The sequence below is a fragment of the Dermatophagoides pteronyssinus genome, unplaced genomic scaffold, assembly GCF_027571235.1.
Source record: "Dermatophagoides pteronyssinus isolate colony J.1.1.1.1 unplaced genomic scaffold, Derpt_VIB-CSIC_2022.12 sq0006, whole genome shotgun sequence".
Classification (NCBI taxonomy): Eukaryota; Metazoa; Arthropoda; class Arachnida; order Sarcoptiformes; family Pyroglyphidae; genus Dermatophagoides; species Dermatophagoides pteronyssinus.
The window spans coordinates 2,322-20,553 of record NW_027461530.1 but is presented as its reverse complement, the minus strand read 5'-3'; the positions used below and the strand labels follow the sequence as shown (position 1 = coordinate 20,553).

The following is an 18,232-nucleotide window of genomic DNA, read 5'->3' as shown; positions in this document are numbered from 1 at the left end:
ATCAAACGAATGGAGTAAGCATAACACACACACAGACAGACATACTGGTCGTTGGGAGGAGAAAAATGGCAAGCGAAAGCGCCCTCGTTTATCACTCACCGTTCAAATTCCCCTCTTTTGCTCGTTTGCTCTTTCGCTCAATTCATTTCGCATCCAATTTATAGGTTGCAAGTATATCTCTGCACTTTTGACTAAAAACCTTTTTATACCATGCATTCGGATCGTTTATTGGTTATGTTGGTACATTGATTTAGTCATTTCCGTTGTTATGTAATGAAAGCAAACTGAATTTTGATTGAATTTGGAATATTGTTCTCCATTCTAATATGATTAATCGACAACAATGGAAAGGAAAACAGTTATTAGTAACGATGGAATTGACTTTTTCGAGAGAACCCATTGGTTATTGTGTGATTAAGAAATGTTTAAACTTGCCATTCTATTCATATTGATGATTCGAATCGAAACAATCCAAATGACGACCAATTCAACAGAAAAAGATGTAAGTATTGATTGTTTGATGGACATTATGAATGAATCAATTTTTTTGTTTGAACCACAAAGAAAATCTGCGAGAGTTTGCAGCGCAGTGATGGCAGCAAATTCAATATACTGGCAGTTGGCAAAACAAAAAAACGATTACTATTGATAACGGCCGATTTTTATGTTTATGATGTACCACTGGATTCAATGAATTCGACCATAGATAAATTATATCTTGGCAGTAAACCCTTGCATATGGAGCAAAAATATCCCGTTCTTTACCACAGTCCATCGTTTCAAAGAATTAAACATCTCATCTTCAATGCATGGATCATGACTGATCCGGATAGTGATTGGATTTGCATTACTGTTAGAACTTCTTCTTTGGAAAACGGAGTTAATTATGATATCGACCATTCACAACCAATACCGGGATGGTCATTTGATGGAAGCTTAACTACATCGCAAGTATTAATTTCAACCAGCCAACCATGCCAATACTATTCATTAACTACAACCGATTATCATCAAAGTCTCCAAATTAATCGCTTTCAATGTGTTGAAAGTGACCGTGTACGTGAAACACCCCAGATATCTCCCATTAATGCTGACGCAATCATATGTTATGATCAAACCAAAACCAAGATTACCGTAGAAATGATACCATGGGGGCAGCAAGCAAAATGTCGTTCGGGAATTCCGGTGACATGGCCAGTGTTGAAAGGATTTGTGAGTGCGGGCAAATTCTATCTATTCGGTGAATCACATATCTACATATTCGATGAGAATGTTTATAATGAACCAGGACAACCATATCCAGTGGAGAAACATAGTTATGATTCCTTCTTCAATTGTCCGGGCATTATTCCATCAAGTAATGTTGTTTTCAAATCATGTGAGTATTTAGGCATTATTGTTGATGGAAATGAATTAATTTTGTATATCAAGATTTTTATTGGATTATTGCTGCAATCATAGTGTTACTGGTGATATTATCGATCCTGATATGGTGTATATTGGTGACTCGTCGTCGGCATCGAACACATCGGTCATTGATAGCTGAACCAACCGGTCGTTCAGGACAAATTAGCAAACAGAATTTATCGAAACTGTCACTGAATGTAGCCACTACAAGAAGTAATTGTAAAAGTATGACTCAAAAAATGAATTGTGAACCCGTCATGGTTGGCAGTCGATCAGCATTGTCCGCTAGATCAGGAAACTTGACCGTTCGCACTGAGGTGGATAGTAATGTGCATCAATTGAAACGTTTAAGCACACGAATTCAAAGCAGTCGTCGGGGATCCATGTCACGCTTTCATTGAAATTTGATAACAATTCTATATTCGATAATAAATACTTGACCAAAACTATTTTCCTGTTCTATTTAGTTATTGATTAGGAGGCTTTATCCAACCCCCAATATAACCAAAACATTGATAAGTGTAATATTGTATTAATAGAATTTTTGTTTGTTGAAATTCGAAATGATTAGTTAGCAGCAATACTAATTAATCAACAAATGAAACTGTTGCCAACTTTTCACTAATTGACAACAATACTAACCAAAACATTCATTATATTTGGAATTTGGCCAGAGAACTGATTTGTTTTCCAGTGCTCTTACAACGTTGATTAATCATGGCAAACGGGACATTGATTTATGGCATTCTAATCATATTGGTCAGTCTTATTTGCACTTTCCAAATGACAAATTCAACAGAAAAAGATGTAAGTATGCATTGATGATGGATGGTGGCAAAAATGAATCAATTTTAATTTTTCAAACAAGCAAATCTGTGATAACCTATGGCCAAATAATAGCAAACAATTGAACATACTGGCAGTTGGAAAGACAAAAAAAAGACTGCTATTGATAACCAAGGATTTGCTTGTATATGATGTAGCGGTCAATTCATTGGATCGGGCCCATAAAAAATTACATCTTGGAAGCAAACCAATGGCAATGGCAGACAAATACCCTATACTTTACAGTAGCAATGTGTTTCAGTATATCAAAAATGGACCACTCATTGCATTTACGATGATCGATGAGGATAGTGAATGGATTTGTCTAGTCACTACAAACACCAACCCGACTGCCGGAGTCAATTATGATATTGATCATTCTCAAACGAAACCTGGATGGCAATATAATGGCACTATTTCACTAGTGATGATTTCAACCGACCATCCATGCCAATTCTATTCACTGAACGCAAGACAGGGTCTTCAAATTAATCGTTGGCATTGTGAAGAAGGCAAACGCGTACGTGATCGTCCAGGTATAACGGCCAAATATCATCATTCATCCATATGTTATGACCAAACACAAACCAACATTATCTTGGAAAGAATTGCAGAAAACGGAACATGTAGTTCGGGAACTCCGGTAACATGGCCAGTGTTGAAGGGATTTGTGAGTGAGGGCAGATTCTATCTATTCGGTCAATCACATATCTATGTATTCGATGAGAATGTTTATAGTGAACCAGCACGGCCATATCCGTTCGAGGAACATAGTTATGATTCATTCTTCAATTGTCCGGGCATTATTCCGCCCAATGCAGTCATGTCCGATTCAGGTAAGCAATTGTCACTGTTTGCTTGTTGAAATTGATGAATTTTGTTTTCAAAGAGTTTTATGGCATGATTGCTACAATCATAGTGTTATTGGCCATAGTATTGATCATCACATGGTGTATAAGTCGTATTTGTGATCGACGAAAGCAACGATCATTGATTGATGAAAAAAACGAGATGAATAGCAAATTGAATTTATCGAAATTGTCAACAAATGTTTCTACTCCAAAAAGTATGGCTTCCAAAATGATTAGCGCACCTGTAAGGAATGGCAGTCTATCATTATCCGGTAGATCAGAAATGGCAACCGTTGATACTAGCGTCGATAGTAATAAGAGTAGTAAAATCCCGCTCACACCAAATACTCCCAATCAATTATCCAAACCAAGTGAAAGCAGTCGCCGTCGATCCATTTCGCTGTCTAAATGAAATTTTCTAACAATTTTATCAAATAAAAAATAATTAATTAATTTGCTCATCATTTTCATTTGGATTTTTCATGCAAAATAACCATTCAGCAATTGTTTATGCAAACAATCAATGCAGAATGTGATTAAAACAAGTAACTAAAAGAAAAAAGAATTTTGGCATTCAAATTGAAAAGAAATTCCATGTTTGGAACTTTTCACTAATCCACAACAATACCAATCAAAACATTGATTATGTTGGCTTGTTTGAGAGAAACAATGCTTTAGCTATGCTACAACTTTGGTTAATTATGTCATTAGCAACATTGATTAATGGCATTCTAATCATATTGGCCATTCATATTGATAGCATCCAAATGACAAGCAATTCAAAAGAAAGAGATGTAAGTATAGATTGATGATGGTTGGTGGCACAAATGAATCAATTTTAATTTTCCAAACAAGCAAATCTGTGAAAGACTACGGCAAAATAATAGCACCAAATTTAGCATACTGGCAGTTGGAAAGACAAAAAAACGATTATTATTGATAACCATGGATTACCTTGTATATGATGTACCGATTGGTTCAATCAACTCGACCATAGATAGATTATATCTTGGCAGCAAACCCGTGAAATTGGATGAGAAATATCCAATTCTGTACAACAGTCATCACTTTCAACAGATTATGGGCGAGACAGTCATTTCATTAATAATGAGTGATGCGGATAGTGATTGGATTTGTCTATCCACCAGAAAAGACACCTCATCTAATTCGGGTTGCAATTATGATATTGATCATGAGGAAGCGTTGGATGGATGGCAATATTTTGGCAAGGATTCACTGGTGATGATCTCAACTGACCAACCATGCCAATACTATTCATTAAGATCAGAAGGTACTCTTCAGATTAATCTTTATCAATGTGTAGGAAGCGATCGCATACGTGAGGTTCAAAAAATATCCCCCAAATTTGATTATTCAGCCATATGTTATGACCAAACACAAACCAAGATTACCGTGCAAAGAATCGTACAAAATGTAGCAAAATGTCGTTCGGGAATTCCGGTAATATGGCCAGTGTTGAAAGGATTTGTGAGTGACGGCAAATTCTATCTATTCGGTCAATCACATATCTATATATTCGATGAGAATGTTTACAAGCAACAAGGACAGTCATATCCAGTGGAGAAACGGAGTTATGATTCCTTCTTCAATTGTCCGGGCATTATTGCACCGAGTAATGTTTTCAAATCATGTGAGTATTTAGGCATTATTGTGGTTGCAATAAACTAATTTGTTTATCAAGATTTTAATTGGATAATTGGTGCAATCATAGTGTTATTGGCCATATTATCCATCCTGATATGGTGTATATTGAGCATTCGCCGTCGTCGACGAACTCGAACATCATTGAAACGTGTAAAATCGGGACGTTCAAAAGTAATGAGCAAACAGAATTTATCGAAATTGTCCTCAACTATTGTCACTAAAAGAAGTGCTAAAAGTGTGGCTTCCAGAATGAAAAGTCGATTTGTAAGGAAGGTTGGAAGTCGATCAGCATTATCCCAGGGATCAGGAAACGTAACCGTTCGTTCTGGTGTGGGTAGCAAAGCGGTCAGTAATATGAATAGAAAGACTACTGTCAGTCGATTGAAACGTTCATCCACACGAATTCAAAGCAATAGTAGCAGATTTATTTGAAATTGTAATGAAATTTTATAACAATTTTATCAACCATAAACAATTTATGTCCTCATCATTTTCATTTGCATTTTTCTATAAATCAATCAATCAATATCAGCAGTGTTGAATTTGATATTTGCAATATTGATCAATTCTGAATGTGTTCAGTTTAGCTTAACAATCAAATGTTCCATTCAATAAATGGCTCTTGTTTGAATGCTTTTAATGCTGATCGTATCATTGTGTAATATGCTAAAGTATTGGCTGTTGATGGTTCTATCACAAATATGTAATGCAACAACACAATCAACTTTTCTCAATAAAAGCGCAATTTTCCACAAAAGGTTTTCAAAAATTCGTTTGATCATCGAAAAAAGCTCAAACAACTTGCTTGCTTCCCAATTGAAAAGCGCATGTGGAAAAGGAAATTGTCAATTGTGAACTTGACTTTGTGTCAGAGCGATGATGAAATGAAACTTGTTGTTCAAATGAAGAATTCTGTTTTGTGTGATTATTCTGTTGCGAATTAGACTGATTAATTGTGTTACGAATATTTAAATGCTTATTAATTAGAGAAATAATAACACAAGTTTTCCAAAGAAAGCTTTCTTGTGAAATTCAAAACCAAATTCAATTTGTTGCAAGTCCGAGTTTTCAAATTATTTCAAATGCAATGCCATCAAATCAAAAAGTTGATTCTATTGGCACAGGAGAATTGTTGCTTAATGAATGGATAATTGAATTGTTTGAAATTGAATTATCGAATTGAAATTCAAATAATGAACAGCAACAATACAAAGCAAAAACATTGAAAAGGCTGAATGATGCTGAAGAAAGGCAATTCGTTTAATGGTTGATTATTGTGTGGTTGGAAAATGTTATCATCATCAGTTGGCAATCTAATCATTCTGGCCATTGCCACTGTAATGGCAACCAATTCAACAAAAAAAGATGTAAGTATTGAATTGGCTTTTGTTTGAACGTATTTTATCTATTTTGTTTGTCCAAAGGAAATCTGCGAAAGATTGCGCCAAAATGATAGTGCCCATCTCAATATATTGGCCGTGGGAAAAACGGACAAACGATTATTATTGATAACAAAGGATTTCTATGTTTATGACACACCGCTCAAATCATTGGATTCGGATATAGATAAATTATATCTCAAAACACAACCAATACCACTGCAGGATAAATATCCTCAACTTTTTTTTAATGTATATTTCATTACTATTAAAGATGTTATATCCCTTGCATGGATTATGAATGATCCGGATAGTGATTGGATTTGTTTAGCACCGCGGTATGAAACTGGTTTAATAGGTGTTAATTATGATATTGATAATTCAGAACCGAGACCGGGATTTCAAAATCGTGATCGTGATGATAATCCATTAGTATTGCTATCAACAAATCGACCATGTCAATATTATTCATTACGGTTTAATCATGGTCTTTTAATGAATCGTTGGCATTGTGTTGGTGGTGATAGTCTTCGTACAACTAGAGGAATAGGACCGATATATACAACTGATTCGATTTTATGTTCAGATTCGAGAGATAGTGGCAATATTACTGCCCAAAGATTAGTTAAAGATGAACAAGGAAATGTCATAATCGAATGTCATCGCGGCAATCCACTGAATTGGCCAATAGTGAAAGGATTTGTTACCGATGATAAATTTTATCTATTTGGCCGAACCAATATCTATATATTTAGTGAACAAGTTTATCATAACCACGGAGCAGAATATCCGGTCCAAAAACGTAGTTATGATTCCTTTTTCAATTGTGCCGGTTTCATTCCACCAAGTTTTCTTTCGAAATCCTGTAAGTTATTTGATAAATTAGTTTGTCGTTGAGATGAATGAATTTTGTTTTTTTATTCAAGATTTTTATTGGATAATGGGAGCAATCATACTGTTATTGTTGATATTGATGATAATATTATGGTGTATATTGGTCTCTCGTCGTCGTCATCGTCGTCCAGCAACAGTGTCATTGATACATGCAAAAACCACACGTTCAGGACTGAATAGTGAACTAAATGTGGCAAAAATGTCGACAAATATGGCCACCACAAGAAGTAAAAGTATGACACAACAAACCATCCAATCTATTTCGATGGCAAGCAGTCGTCCAAATCGGCCATCAACCTTATCGGGTGGATCAGCGCACGTAACGGCTCGCACTGGCCTTGATCAGAATGCCAGTACCGAAATGCTCGGAACTAGCGCCAGTAAACCTAATCAATTGAAACGTTTAACAATCATACCAAGCAGTCGTCATGGTGGATCGACCACAGCATGAGCAATTCAATATCCCACTAATTTTGTTTGGGTGGTGTGCATACTTGATATATTTGTAACTTTGCTTTTAGTAAAAATATCAATTTGATTCAAGTAAAATAGTAATTAAAATAATTATTATCGGTAATGCAGGTTTTTTTGATCATCCTGTCGTTTATGAACAACGTCATCAAACTCAAACAACTTGCGCTGAATAGAGCATGTTGAAAAGGAAAGTTGTCAATTGTGAACTTGACTTTGCAGTGTGAGCACGTTGTCAGACTCATGATGAAATGAAACTTGTTGTTTTTGTTGAATATAGAATTCTTTTTTGTGTGATTATTCTGTTGCAAATTAGACTAATTAATTGTGATACAAATATTTAAATGTTTATTAATTAGAATTTTAAATGAGTTTTCCAAAAAAACTTTTTTGTGAATTTTCCTTTTGATGTTTATCATTTCATCATCGACTCAATTTTGTTTTGAGTAAAATTTTCTAAAAAATGAAAAATCATTCCCCAAAAAATAAAGACGATGAAATTTATTCTTTTCAAATTCCACTGATTAATTGTGACCCGAATTAATGTTGATAATTGGAAATTCGAAATGAGTTTTCGAAAAAGTTTTTTTCTAAATTTTCCTTTTTGTGTTCAGCACGCGCATTTCATCATCGACTCATTTTTTTCGAACAAAATTTTTGAAAAGTGCTTAATCATTCCCCCAAAAGTGAACACTGCGCATATTGTTTACATTTCATCACTCGCTCTTTGTTTGTGGTTTTCAACAATCAACGTGGAATTATCCGAATATTTTTGGCTTTGGATCAAACAAATGGTTCTTTGTCGTATTCCAAATGATATTGTGTGCTGATTGTTTTGTTGACTATGAAATATCATAACGTAGTAAACAAAGTGAATTAACATATAAGCCCGGCAGTGCTCGCGCCTCGATTCAATGAATTCGAAATGCGTTTGGGGTAAAATATTGCCTACATGACCACTGCCGGGTGTTTGCTATGGAATTGATATATATCACTATCAACAATGAACTAATCGGCAGAAGAATATCAATTGGAACGACAAAAGAATACCAATATGGAATCAATGGTGCACAAGTGAACAGAATAAAACAATTCTTCAACTGGAATCACGAACCTTTAACTGAGCAAAGCAGACGCAGATAAGTAATTGTTAATTGTTATTTCTCTTTTTCGTGACTTTTCATAACTATGCATACGAAATCTCCGCATCTTATTAGGGGAGGGAAGGTTCGTGAGCTGCTTTCGCTCAGGGGGGTTAGGGAGTTAGGTTAGGTTAGGGAGTTAGGTTAGGTTAGGGAGTTAGGTTAGGTTAGGGAGTTAGGTTAGGTTAGGGAGTTAGGTTAGGTTAGGGAGTTAGGTTAGGTTAGGGAGTTAGGTTAGGTTAGGGAGTTAGGTTAGGTTAGGGAGTTAGGTTAGGTTAGGGAGTTAGGTTAGGTTAGGGAGTTAGGTTAGGTTAGGGAGTTAGGTTAGGTTAGGGAGTTAGGTTAGGTTAGGGAGTTAGGTTAGGTTAGGGAGTTAGGTTAGGTTAGGGAGTTAGGTTAGGTTAGGGAGTTAGGTTAGGTTAGGGAGTTAGGTTAGGTTAGGTTAGGTTAGGTTAGGGAGTTAGGTTAGGTTAGGTTAGGTTAGGTTAGGGAGTTAGGTTAGGTTAGGTTAGGTTAGGTTAGGTTAGGTTAGGTTAGGTTAGGTTAGGTTAGGTTAGGTTAGGTTAGGTTAGGTTAGGTTAGGTTAGGTTAGGTTAGGTTAGGTTAGGTTAGGTTAGGTTTTTTTTTCGGTTTAAAGAACGGAATTTTATTGACTTTACTGTTATTATATCCTTGGCAGTGGCCAAGGTTGGCATATCAAATTACAATGTTTTATCAATTGGTGTATTATCATGTAAGGCAAAATATATAAGAGAATGAAAAGAAGAAAAAGAAGTAAGAGTAAAGAAAAGTCTATTTAGTATAATTGTTTTGCAAAATTTATTAATTGTTTCTTGTTTTTTATTGTTATCATGATAGACTACGAGCGGCTGTGTACGATGGGGATTGGGCAACAATTGGCAGGATCAATCATCATATGGTTCTTTCGGCAGGATGGACAGCATAATTATCAATGAAAGCACAGGAAATACAGATAGCATGGATCAGGAATACATTGGGAGGATTATCTGGTTATAGGTTGGAGGACTGGAATCGGGATGTATAGCTATAGATTACGATATACCTTACCAATAGCTCTCTGGAGCATTCTCTGGTATATTGGACAATGATGGTCTAGTGCCCGTGTGGCTCTGTCTGTTGTTGTTTTACCATATTGCAGTTGCAGCATGTCGGCGGTTTTGCTTTGTTTGGGCATTTTCAAATTCATGATTACCTGCGCAATGTGAGCATGTGGATACTTTAGATGGACACTTAGGTTGAGATATGATTAAAGCCCATGCATTTATAACATTGTGTGAGAGGGTTCATGTCCTCTGCATGGATGGTTTCCCAGTCCAGCATGACCTGTCCCCCATATCACTAATAATGGTATCTCTAATCGCTGGATGGACTTGAATAGCAATATTGACTAACTCCTTTGGACGTTTCCGATTGGTTTTAGAAGCGTGGGATGATTAGGTCTTGGACACCAATACCCAATTCATCCACTCGATTTGCAATTAGGTGATTGAAGTTTTCATTGATTGAGCTAATGTGTCCTTATTGGTTTTGATAGGTTAGGCACCTTTAAGAAATATCAAAGGATTGTTGGACTTTGGCTCTTCTGCTTTAAGGGTTTTAACTTTGGCAATGGTTTGAACAAATTGATCTTTCAATGTTTGGTCACTAAATTTATTTTGACTTTTCCATTGGAAAGTTTAACACACTTAGATGGAAAAATTGGAGCACTAGTTGGATCTAATTTGGCTTTTAGTTCACTGATGGTTTTGTTTGTATCAATATTGTCTTTATCTGATAGGCTGACAACTGTTGCAAACAAAGGCTTGATTAGGTTAGGAGCAGTTTGTTGACTAGGCACAACACTTTGTTGGAGAATTTGTGCAAATGTATTTGGTTGTTTTGTTTTGACCTCAGCTGATTGTTGAAACATATGTTGTAATTTTTCGAATTGACTTTTCATTAAGTCTTTCATACTTTGTACTTCTTGTCGTAGATTGCTGACTTCTTGCTTTAGTTGAGAGACTTCGATGCTTTCTATGTCATCATCATCGGAATCATCTTCGTCTGATTCTTCTTCGTCTTCGTTTTCTGTATCTTCTCTCTTGTTACGTATTTTATTGATTTTACGTTTTAGTTGAATGTTCTCTGATTGTAGTACTGTTAATGCATATTCTACGTCTGCTCTAGTTTCTTTTGTTATATTTCCTTTTAGGGCTCGAACTGCTTCTATTACTGTGTTGATTGTTTCTGGATCGGTGGGCTTATTCATAAACTTGAGCGGAATTACAGGTGCACCGTCGGATTGTTTACGCTGTTGTGGTGGTGGTTGAGAGGCGCTGAGTGATGAGATGCTTGACGACGTAGAGGCAATCGATGTCGAATCTGCAGATTTTGCTAACTTAGTTGATTGACTGGAACTGATAGTTTTGCTGATAACCTTACGGTTATCTCCTTTAGAAGGCGGCAGAGGCATAGCGTCCTAGCAGTGGTTGATAATACACCTACTCGATTGAGCACGTGTCGATTGTTTTGAAACTTTTTCAACGGAAGTTAGTCCTTTAATTTGCTTTTTAATGATGATAATTAGATGAAAGAAACCTGGAAAGATCACACTAGTTAGCAGAGTGACTCTTGGCACTGTGGTGATGAGATGATCAAGTTTGTGAGCCAATATGGTCGAGGGAACACCTTCAAACGATATTTTCTCACAGAAATGTTGAGCACGTTGATGAAAAACACGTGGTTTTTAGAAATTCACCCAGAACAACCAGACGGTTGGTCCGAATCACTTCAAATTTGGATCACTTGTTGATAATCGTTATCTGAACGTGTGGGTCAAAATTCATCAAAATTAGTTCACAATTAACACAATTAAAAATTTTTGTGCGAAAAAGTGTAGCAGAGTACGTCTTTACTCAACGACGCCGCGCGCGCGAATGGTTAGGTTAGGTTAGGTTAGGTTAGGTTAGGTTAGGTTAGGTTAGGTTAGGTTAGGTTAGGTTAGGTTAGGTTAGGTTAGGTTAGGTTAGGTTAGGTTAGGTTAGGTTAGGTTAGGTTAGGTTAGGTTAGGTTAGGGTTAGGTTAGGTTAGGTTAGGTTAGGTTTTTTTTTTTTTTTTTTTTTTTCGGTTTAAAAGAACGGAATTTTATTGACTTTACTGTTATTTTATCCTTGGCAGTGGCCAAGGTTGGCATATCAAATTACAATGTTTTATCAATTGGTGTATTATCATGTAAGGCAAAATATATAAGAGAATGAAAAAAGAAGAAAAGAAAAAAGAAGTAAAAGAGTAAAAGAAAAAGTCTATTTAGTATAATTTGTTTTGCAAAATTTATTAATTGTATCTTGTTTTTTTATTGTTATCATGATAGACTACGAGCGGCTGTGTACGATGGAGATTGGGCAACAATTGGCAGGATCAATCATCATATGGTTCTTTCGGCAGGATGGACAGCATAATTATCAATGAAAGCACAGGAAATACAGATAGCATGGATCAGGAATACATTGGGAGGATTATCTGGTTATAGGCTGGAGGACTGGAATCGGGATGTATAGCTATAGATTACGATATACCTTACCAATAGCTCTCTGGAGCATTCTCTGGTATATTGGACAATGATGGTCTAGTGCTCCGTGTGGCTCTGTCTGTTGTTGTTTTACCATATTGCAGTTGCAGCATGTCGGCGGTTTTGCTTTGTTTGGGCATTTTTCAAATTCATGATTACCTGCGCAATGTGAGCATGTGGATACTTTAGATGGACACTTAGTTGAGATATGATTAAAGCCCATGCATTTATAACATTGTGTGAGAGGGTTCATGTCCTCTGCATGGATGGTTTCCCAGTCCAGCATGACCTGTCCCCCCATATCACTAATAATGGTATCTCTAATCGCTGGATGGACTTGAATAGCAATATTGACTAACTCCTTTGGACGTTTCCGATTGGTTTTTAGAAAGCGTGGGATGATTAGGTCTTGGACACCAATACCCAATTCATCCACTCCGATTTGCAATTAGGTGATTGAAGTTTTTCATTGATTGAGCTAATGTGTCCTTATTGGTTTTGATATGAGCACCTTTAAGAAATATCAAAGGATTGTTGGACTTTGGCTCTTCTGCTTTAAGGGTTTTAACTTTGGCAATGGTTTGAACAAATTGATCTTTCAATGTTTGGTCGCTAAAATTTATTTTGACTTTTCCATTGGAAAGTTTAACACACTTAGATGGAAAAATTGGAGCACTAGTTGGATCTAATTTGGCTTTTAGTTCACTGATGGTTTTGTTTGTATCAATATTGTCTTTATCTGATAAGCTGACAACTGTTGCAAACAAAGGCTTGATTGGTTGAGGAGCAGTTTGTTGACTAGGCACAACACTTTGTTGGAGAATTTGTGCAAATGTATTTGGTTGTTTTGTTTTGACCTCAGCTGATTGTTGAAACATATGTTGTAATTTTTCGAATTGACTTTTCATTAAGTCTTTCATACTTTGTACTTCTTGTCGTAGATTGCTGACTTCTTGCTTTAGTTGAGAGACTTCGATGCTTTCTATGTCATCATCATCGGAATCATCTTCGTCTGATTCTTCTTCGTCTTCGTTTTCTGTATCTTCTCTCTTGTTACGTATTTTATTGATTTTACGTTTTAGTTGAATGTTCTCTGATTGTAGTACTGTTAATGCATATTCTACGTCTGCTCTAGTTTCTTTTGTTATATTTCCTTTTAGGGCTCGAACTGCTTCTATTACTGTGTTGATTGTTTCTGGATCGGTGGGCTTATTCATAAACTTGAGCGGAATTACAGGTGCACCGTCGGATTGTTTACGCTGTTGTGGTGGTGGTTGAGAGGCGCTGAGTGATGAGATGTTTGACGACGTAGAGGCAATCGATATCGAATCTGCAGATTTTGCTAACTTAGTTGATTGACTGGAACTGATAGTTTTGCTGATAACCTTACGGTTATCTCCCTTAGGAGGCTGCGGAGGCATAGCGTCCTAGCAGTGGTTGATAATACACCTACTCGATTGAGCACGTGTCGATTGTTTTGAAACTTTTTCAACGGAAGTTAGTCCTTTAATTTGCTTTTTAATGATGATAATTAGATGAAAGAAACCTGAAAAGATCACACTAGTTAGCAGAGTGACTCTTGGCACAGTAGTGATGAGATGATCAAGTTTGTGAGCCAATATGGTCGAGGGAACACCTTCAAACGATATTTTCTCACAGAAATGTTGAGCACGTTGATGAAAAACACGTGGTTTTTAGAAATTCACCCAGAACAACCAGACGGTTGGTCCGAATCACTTCAAATTTGGATCACTTGTTGATAATCGTTGTCTGAACTTGTGGGTCAAAATTCATCAAAATTAGTTCACAATTAACACAATTAAAAATTTTTGTGCGAAAAAGTGTAGCAGAGTACGTCTTTACTCAACGACGCCGCGCGCGCGAATGGTTAGGTTAGGTTAGGTTAGGTTAGGTTAGGTTAGGTTAGGTTAGGTTAGGTTAGGTTAGGTTAGGTTAGGTTAGGTTAGGTTAGGTTAGGTTAGGTTAGGTTAGGTTAGGTTAGGTTAGGTTAGGTTAGGTTAGGGTTAGGTTAGGTTAGGTTAGGTTAGGTTTTTTTTTTTTTTTTTTTCGTTTAAAAAAGATGAATTTTATTGGTCTTTCAAAATTAGTCCTTGGCATTGGCCAAGGTATAAAATGCATATAATACAAAAATATTCTTTTTGATTGGATATGTTTCACTTGATTGATAATATAAAATATATAAAGAAAAAAATAAAAAGAAAAGGAAAAAGAAACAAAAGATCTAGGTTTTTTTATAAAATACTGGACTGTAAAATTATAACTAGGAGAGGCTATGAGGATTGTTACGCTCAAAGCTGTATATAGCCTTGAGGATTGTTCCGCTGAAGGCATATATCTCCCTTACTTCCCTAGTACAGTACTCTCCAATCAAACGCCGCTTCCGCTACGCGCGCGTAAAATATGGAGGTTGTACTAGTTTTCTTTTTACTGGTTAAAGATCTCTGCATTTCGGACCGGTAATCGAATCGAAGCCGGGCCAAAAGAGGGCAATCATATACCAGATGACGAACAGTTTGCTCACTGTGGCCACAAGGACAGCTTGGATCATCAATAAGGCCGAAGCGCTTAAGATGATATCCAAATTGTCCATGACCTGTCAACGTCTGTGTTAACCAGTAATTGGCGTATTTTGCAAACTTGATGACAGATGTTACCCGAGGGGCCAACATTCTAGTTACACTTCCAGCAGCGTCATTTTGGTATAGAAATTGCCATCTTTCAAGCATCATTGATCTTTCTCTAGCTCTGACGGCCGACAATGGGATCCTATCAAATAATATTGCCGCCCTTTGATGTCTCGAAATGGAGTTTGCTCGCCGTCTGATTCTGGTTTCCCATGCACAGGATCGGTCCGCCTTACGCCATGACATATAGACATTTTCAGGGGAAGTAGATATTATCTGACTCACTATTTCGCCTTGGCTACCGTTAGTATGTGCTTTGAGGTGACACAATGTGCCACGACTGTTAAGAATGATCAAGACATTCGGGACAGAGTCCCAATTGCCAGCGATCCATTCCACAGCTCTCAGAACGCCTAACAAGTCAGCTTGTAAGGTAGAACAATAGTGAGCGAGCCTCATTGTCTTGATGGTAATGCAGTTAGTATCGTCGAACACTGCAAAGGCCGAGCCCACTCCACGATTGGATTTTGACGAGATGACAATCAATCGCTTTGGTGGTGGGACTACTAGACAGTTGGTTAATATTCTTTCATTAAGTTTTGCAGAACCTTTATCGGATATCAGTGGAATATCAACCAGGATTTTATCGTCATACAGGTCGTACTCTCCTGTGATGCGAGCTCTGACCACATTGGCAATTTGGGGGATTTGAACTAAGAGGGGGGGGAATCCTGCCACCGCTGTGGTGGATATAAAGGATGCAGTCCGATATGACTTAACGGCCATCTGAGCGAATACTCGCTGCAGACGTCGTAAGCTTTCTCGGACTTTTCGATATTGCAGAGCTTTATTCCATACCACACAACCGTAAGATATGATGGGCACTATTATCGTGTGATACATCCGCATAAGAATAGCTGGTTCCAGCCCGAAGGTTGGCCTTGCCATTCCGCACATTTTGCGGTAAATGATTGTTGCTTTGTTGATCGTATTTTGGACATGGAGTCGATAGCTTAACTTGTGATCAAAAGTTATACCCAGGATTTTGACACACTCGGACGTGCTAATAGCCTGCCCATTCATGGAGAATGGTTCTAGCCTTAGAGGTCGCAAACCGCGGTTTATGACCATTACTTTAGTTTTAGCCTCTGAAAAGGTTAGTTTGACGTTTTTTCCCCATGTAGCTGCAGTGGACAGAGCTCCGTTGACTAGCCAGGCAAAAATGCGTGGGTTATCGTGGGAGATGACCAAGGCCACGTCGTCAGCGAAAGCTTGAACGTGCACATCTTTGGAAAAATGGTTAGCTATAAGACTATTGATCACAAGATTCCAAAACAGTGGTCCGCATACTGACCCTTGGACTGTGCCGCGGTTCGTTGGTTTCCCAACTACTAAGCCACCATAACTAGTTATCGCTGTTCGATTATCGAAGTAGTCAGACGCAAGCTGGACTAGGTAAGTGGGGACTTTTTTGTTTATTAGCTGCTTGAGAATGTAGGGGTGCCACGCGTGATCGAAAGCCCCTTTAATGTCAAGTGACACAAGGGCAACGTATTTATGCTCAGAGACTCTTCGCATAATGTTGTTGTCGATCGACAAAAGAGCTTGGTCTGCTGATTTACCTGGCATAAATCCATATTGGTTACTATGAATTGCTCCCTCCCGCATTAGGTGATGACGGATCCGGTCGGTCATAACTCTTTCGAGCAACTTCCCAAAAACCGAGATCAAGCCTATCGGCCTATAAGCTGAAGGGAGTCCATAGTCCTCCTTAAAAGGTTTCTGCAAAATCTTAATTACTGAAATTTTCCAGTAAAAAGGGAAGGTGTTAGTTTTTAAACAGCAGTTATATAAAGCCACCGCAATCTCAGGGAAAAAAGCTATGAATTTTTTGATGATAATCGGTGCTAATCCATCAAATCCAGGCGCCTTATTGTTGGAAAATTTGCTGGCTCCATTCAGCAACTCTCTTAATGTAACTGGTTGGTATTCGATGTTGGTTTGGTGTCGGACGCGCCAGCTGGCCACCTTTGCTCTGATGCGTCCCTGACTTTTATGGTCATCTGGGGTGTCGTCCGGGAACAATTGCTCCATTAGATATTGCCCTGATTTCCTCGGGTCAAGGTCACATTCGCCATCAGTTATCGTCTGCTGTTGTTGGACGTTGTTGGCTTTCAATACTCGGCAGAGTTTTTCGTAATGGTTTTCCCCTTCATTGCCATTCAGGAAGCGGGACCAGGAGTCGGCTTTCGCCTTCTTCACAATATCCCGGTGATTCCTGCGTAGCTCCAGGTATTCCATACTTAGCTGCTGCCGATAGAAGATGTTTCTACAGTTGTTAATCCGGTGGTACAGCCGCCGGAGAGCCAGCAAAGATGCATGGATCTCCGGGGTTTCCCAGCGCGGTGACTTTATTCTTGTTCTTTTAAATCGTCGCATGGTTTGTTCACATGCAGTTTGTATTGCTACTGTTATTGCTGCGGTGACGTGGTCAACACTCGTTTTATCGGTGATAGAATCGATGTATTCAACGTCAACTAAGTTTGCACCGAGCGATTGCGACACTTTCGCTGACCAATCCTCCCAGTCGACATCAGTGGTTGACCACTTAACAGTGGTCTTGAACATGTTGCCGGCTGTTTGGTGGTCAGTTACAGTGAAGCTAATCGCCCGGTGGTCGCTTGAGTTGATCTCATCAGATACGTGCCAGTTGGTGATTTTTCTTGCAATACCGGATGAGGCTACCGTTACATCAATAAATGATGTTAGTGTAGTCCCATTCCGTACAGTGTAAAAAGTTGGTGTTGAGCCGGTATTTATTATTTCGAGACTGTTTTGATTGAATGCACTATTGAAGCTTTCACCTCTACGGTCAAATGTGTTGCTTCCCCAAAATGGGGACTTTGCGTTGAGGTCTCCGGCGATGATGATGTTTTTGTTTAAACTATATTCACAAATTTTGTCAATTTTAGCTAAGGTATCATTGAGGTTGCACTGGGGGTGTGAGTATATTGAAGAGATTATAGTATTTTGTACTTGTATAGTTACGATATCGCTGCTTGAAAGGTGCGATATGAGGATTGCATCGATATGTGGATTAAGTATGACTATGGAAGCACGTACACGGGGGTGATTTGAGGATGGAGCAGGTGGTATGTTGGAAGTTTGTTGTTGAGGTGAGTTGGGTGAAATGGTATGTGATGGATGTTGATGGGTTGATGAGGATGGTGATGATTTGGTGGAGAAGAATGTTTGCACTTTGTTTGTATGTATTGGGATCCCACGATAGAGTGGTGGTTCTGATATGATTAGGATGTCTATTTTTTTATTGGTTGCTATCATTAGTAAATCGTTGTATGCTGTTGGTGAATGATTGGTGTTGAGC

The 18,232-nt window shown here is 37.9% G+C and overlaps 4 protein-coding genes across 4 annotated transcripts; all 4 read left to right on the top strand.

Annotated features, from left to right (window-relative positions):
* Positions 1–162: 162 nt before the first annotated feature.
* Positions 163–1,856, top strand: LOC142644789 (uncharacterized). Its single transcript, XM_027346582.2, has 3 exons — positions 163–502; positions 565–1,378; positions 1,432–1,856. The coding sequence occupies exons 1-3, from the start codon at positions 422–424 to the stop codon at positions 1,806–1,808; spliced, it is 1,272 nt and encodes a 423-aa protein (XP_027202383.2). The 5' UTR covers positions 163–421; the 3' UTR covers positions 1,809–1,856.
* Positions 1,857–2,001: 145 nt separating this feature from the next.
* LOC113796332 (uncharacterized) lies at positions 2,002–3,544 on the top strand. Its single transcript, XM_027346586.2, has 3 exons — positions 2,002–2,214; positions 2,276–3,068; positions 3,122–3,544. Exons 1-3 carry the CDS (start codon positions 2,125–2,127, stop codon positions 3,493–3,495), a joined length of 1,257 nt encoding a protein of 418 aa, XP_027202387.2. The 5' UTR covers positions 2,002–2,124; the 3' UTR covers positions 3,496–3,544.
* Positions 3,545–3,691: 147 nt separating this feature from the next.
* Positions 3,692–5,274, top strand: LOC113796330 (uncharacterized). Its single transcript, XM_027346580.2, has 3 exons — positions 3,692–3,877; positions 3,939–4,734; positions 4,786–5,274. The coding sequence occupies exons 1-3, from the start codon at positions 3,764–3,766 to the stop codon at positions 5,178–5,180; spliced, it is 1,305 nt and encodes a 434-aa protein (XP_027202381.2). The 5' UTR covers positions 3,692–3,763; the 3' UTR covers positions 5,181–5,274.
* Positions 5,275–5,974: 700 nt separating this feature from the next.
* LOC113796314 (uncharacterized) lies at positions 5,975–7,598 on the top strand. The gene is made up of 3 exons (XM_027346556.2): positions 5,975–6,115; positions 6,173–6,992; positions 7,054–7,598. The coding sequence occupies exons 1-3, from the start codon at positions 6,038–6,040 to the stop codon at positions 7,470–7,472; spliced, it is 1,317 nt and encodes a 438-aa protein (XP_027202357.2). The 5' UTR covers positions 5,975–6,037; the 3' UTR covers positions 7,473–7,598.
* The last annotated feature ends 10,634 nt before the right edge of the window (positions 7,599–18,232 follow it).

What these genes read in the sequence shown, in the direction of transcription:
- LOC113796332 (XM_027346586.2), top strand. Translation starts at nt 2,125, where the DNA reads ATGGCAAACGGGACATTGATTTATGGCATTCTAATCATATTGGTCAGT. An exon ending in CAAATTCAACAGAAAAAGAT is followed by an intron (nt 2,215 to 2,275) that starts GTAAGTATGCAT and finishes TTTTCAAACAAG; the next exon opens with CAAATCTGTGATAACCTATG. An exon ending in TGCAGTCATGTCCGATTCAG is followed by an intron (nt 3,069 to 3,121) that starts GTAAGCAATTGT and finishes TTGTTTTCAAAG; the next exon opens with AGTTTTATGGCATGATTGCT.
- LOC113796314 (XM_027346556.2), top strand. Translation starts at nt 6,038, where the DNA reads ATGTTATCATCATCAGTTGGCAATCTAATCATTCTGGCCATTGCCACT. An exon ending in CCAATTCAACAAAAAAAGAT is followed by an intron (nt 6,116 to 6,172) that starts GTAAGTATTGAA and finishes GTTTGTCCAAAG; the next exon opens with GAAATCTGCGAAAGATTGCG. An exon ending in AAGTTTTCTTTCGAAATCCT is followed by an intron (nt 6,993 to 7,053) that starts GTAAGTTATTTG and finishes TTTTTATTCAAG; the next exon opens with ATTTTTATTGGATAATGGGA.
- LOC113796330 (XM_027346580.2), top strand. Translation starts at nt 3,764, where the DNA reads ATGCTACAACTTTGGTTAATTATGTCATTAGCAACATTGATTAATGGC. An exon ending in GCAATTCAAAAGAAAGAGAT is followed by an intron (nt 3,878 to 3,938) that starts GTAAGTATAGAT and finishes TTTCCAAACAAG; the next exon opens with CAAATCTGTGAAAGACTACG. An exon ending in GAGTAATGTTTTCAAATCAT is followed by an intron (nt 4,735 to 4,785) that starts GTGAGTATTTAG and finishes TTGTTTATCAAG; the next exon opens with ATTTTAATTGGATAATTGGT.
- LOC142644789 (XM_027346582.2), top strand. Translation starts at nt 422, where the DNA reads ATGTTTAAACTTGCCATTCTATTCATATTGATGATTCGAATCGAAACA. An exon ending in CCAATTCAACAGAAAAAGAT is followed by an intron (nt 503 to 564) that starts GTAAGTATTGAT and finishes TGAACCACAAAG; the next exon opens with AAAATCTGCGAGAGTTTGCA. An exon ending in TAATGTTGTTTTCAAATCAT is followed by an intron (nt 1,379 to 1,431) that starts GTGAGTATTTAG and finishes TTGTATATCAAG; the next exon opens with ATTTTTATTGGATTATTGCT.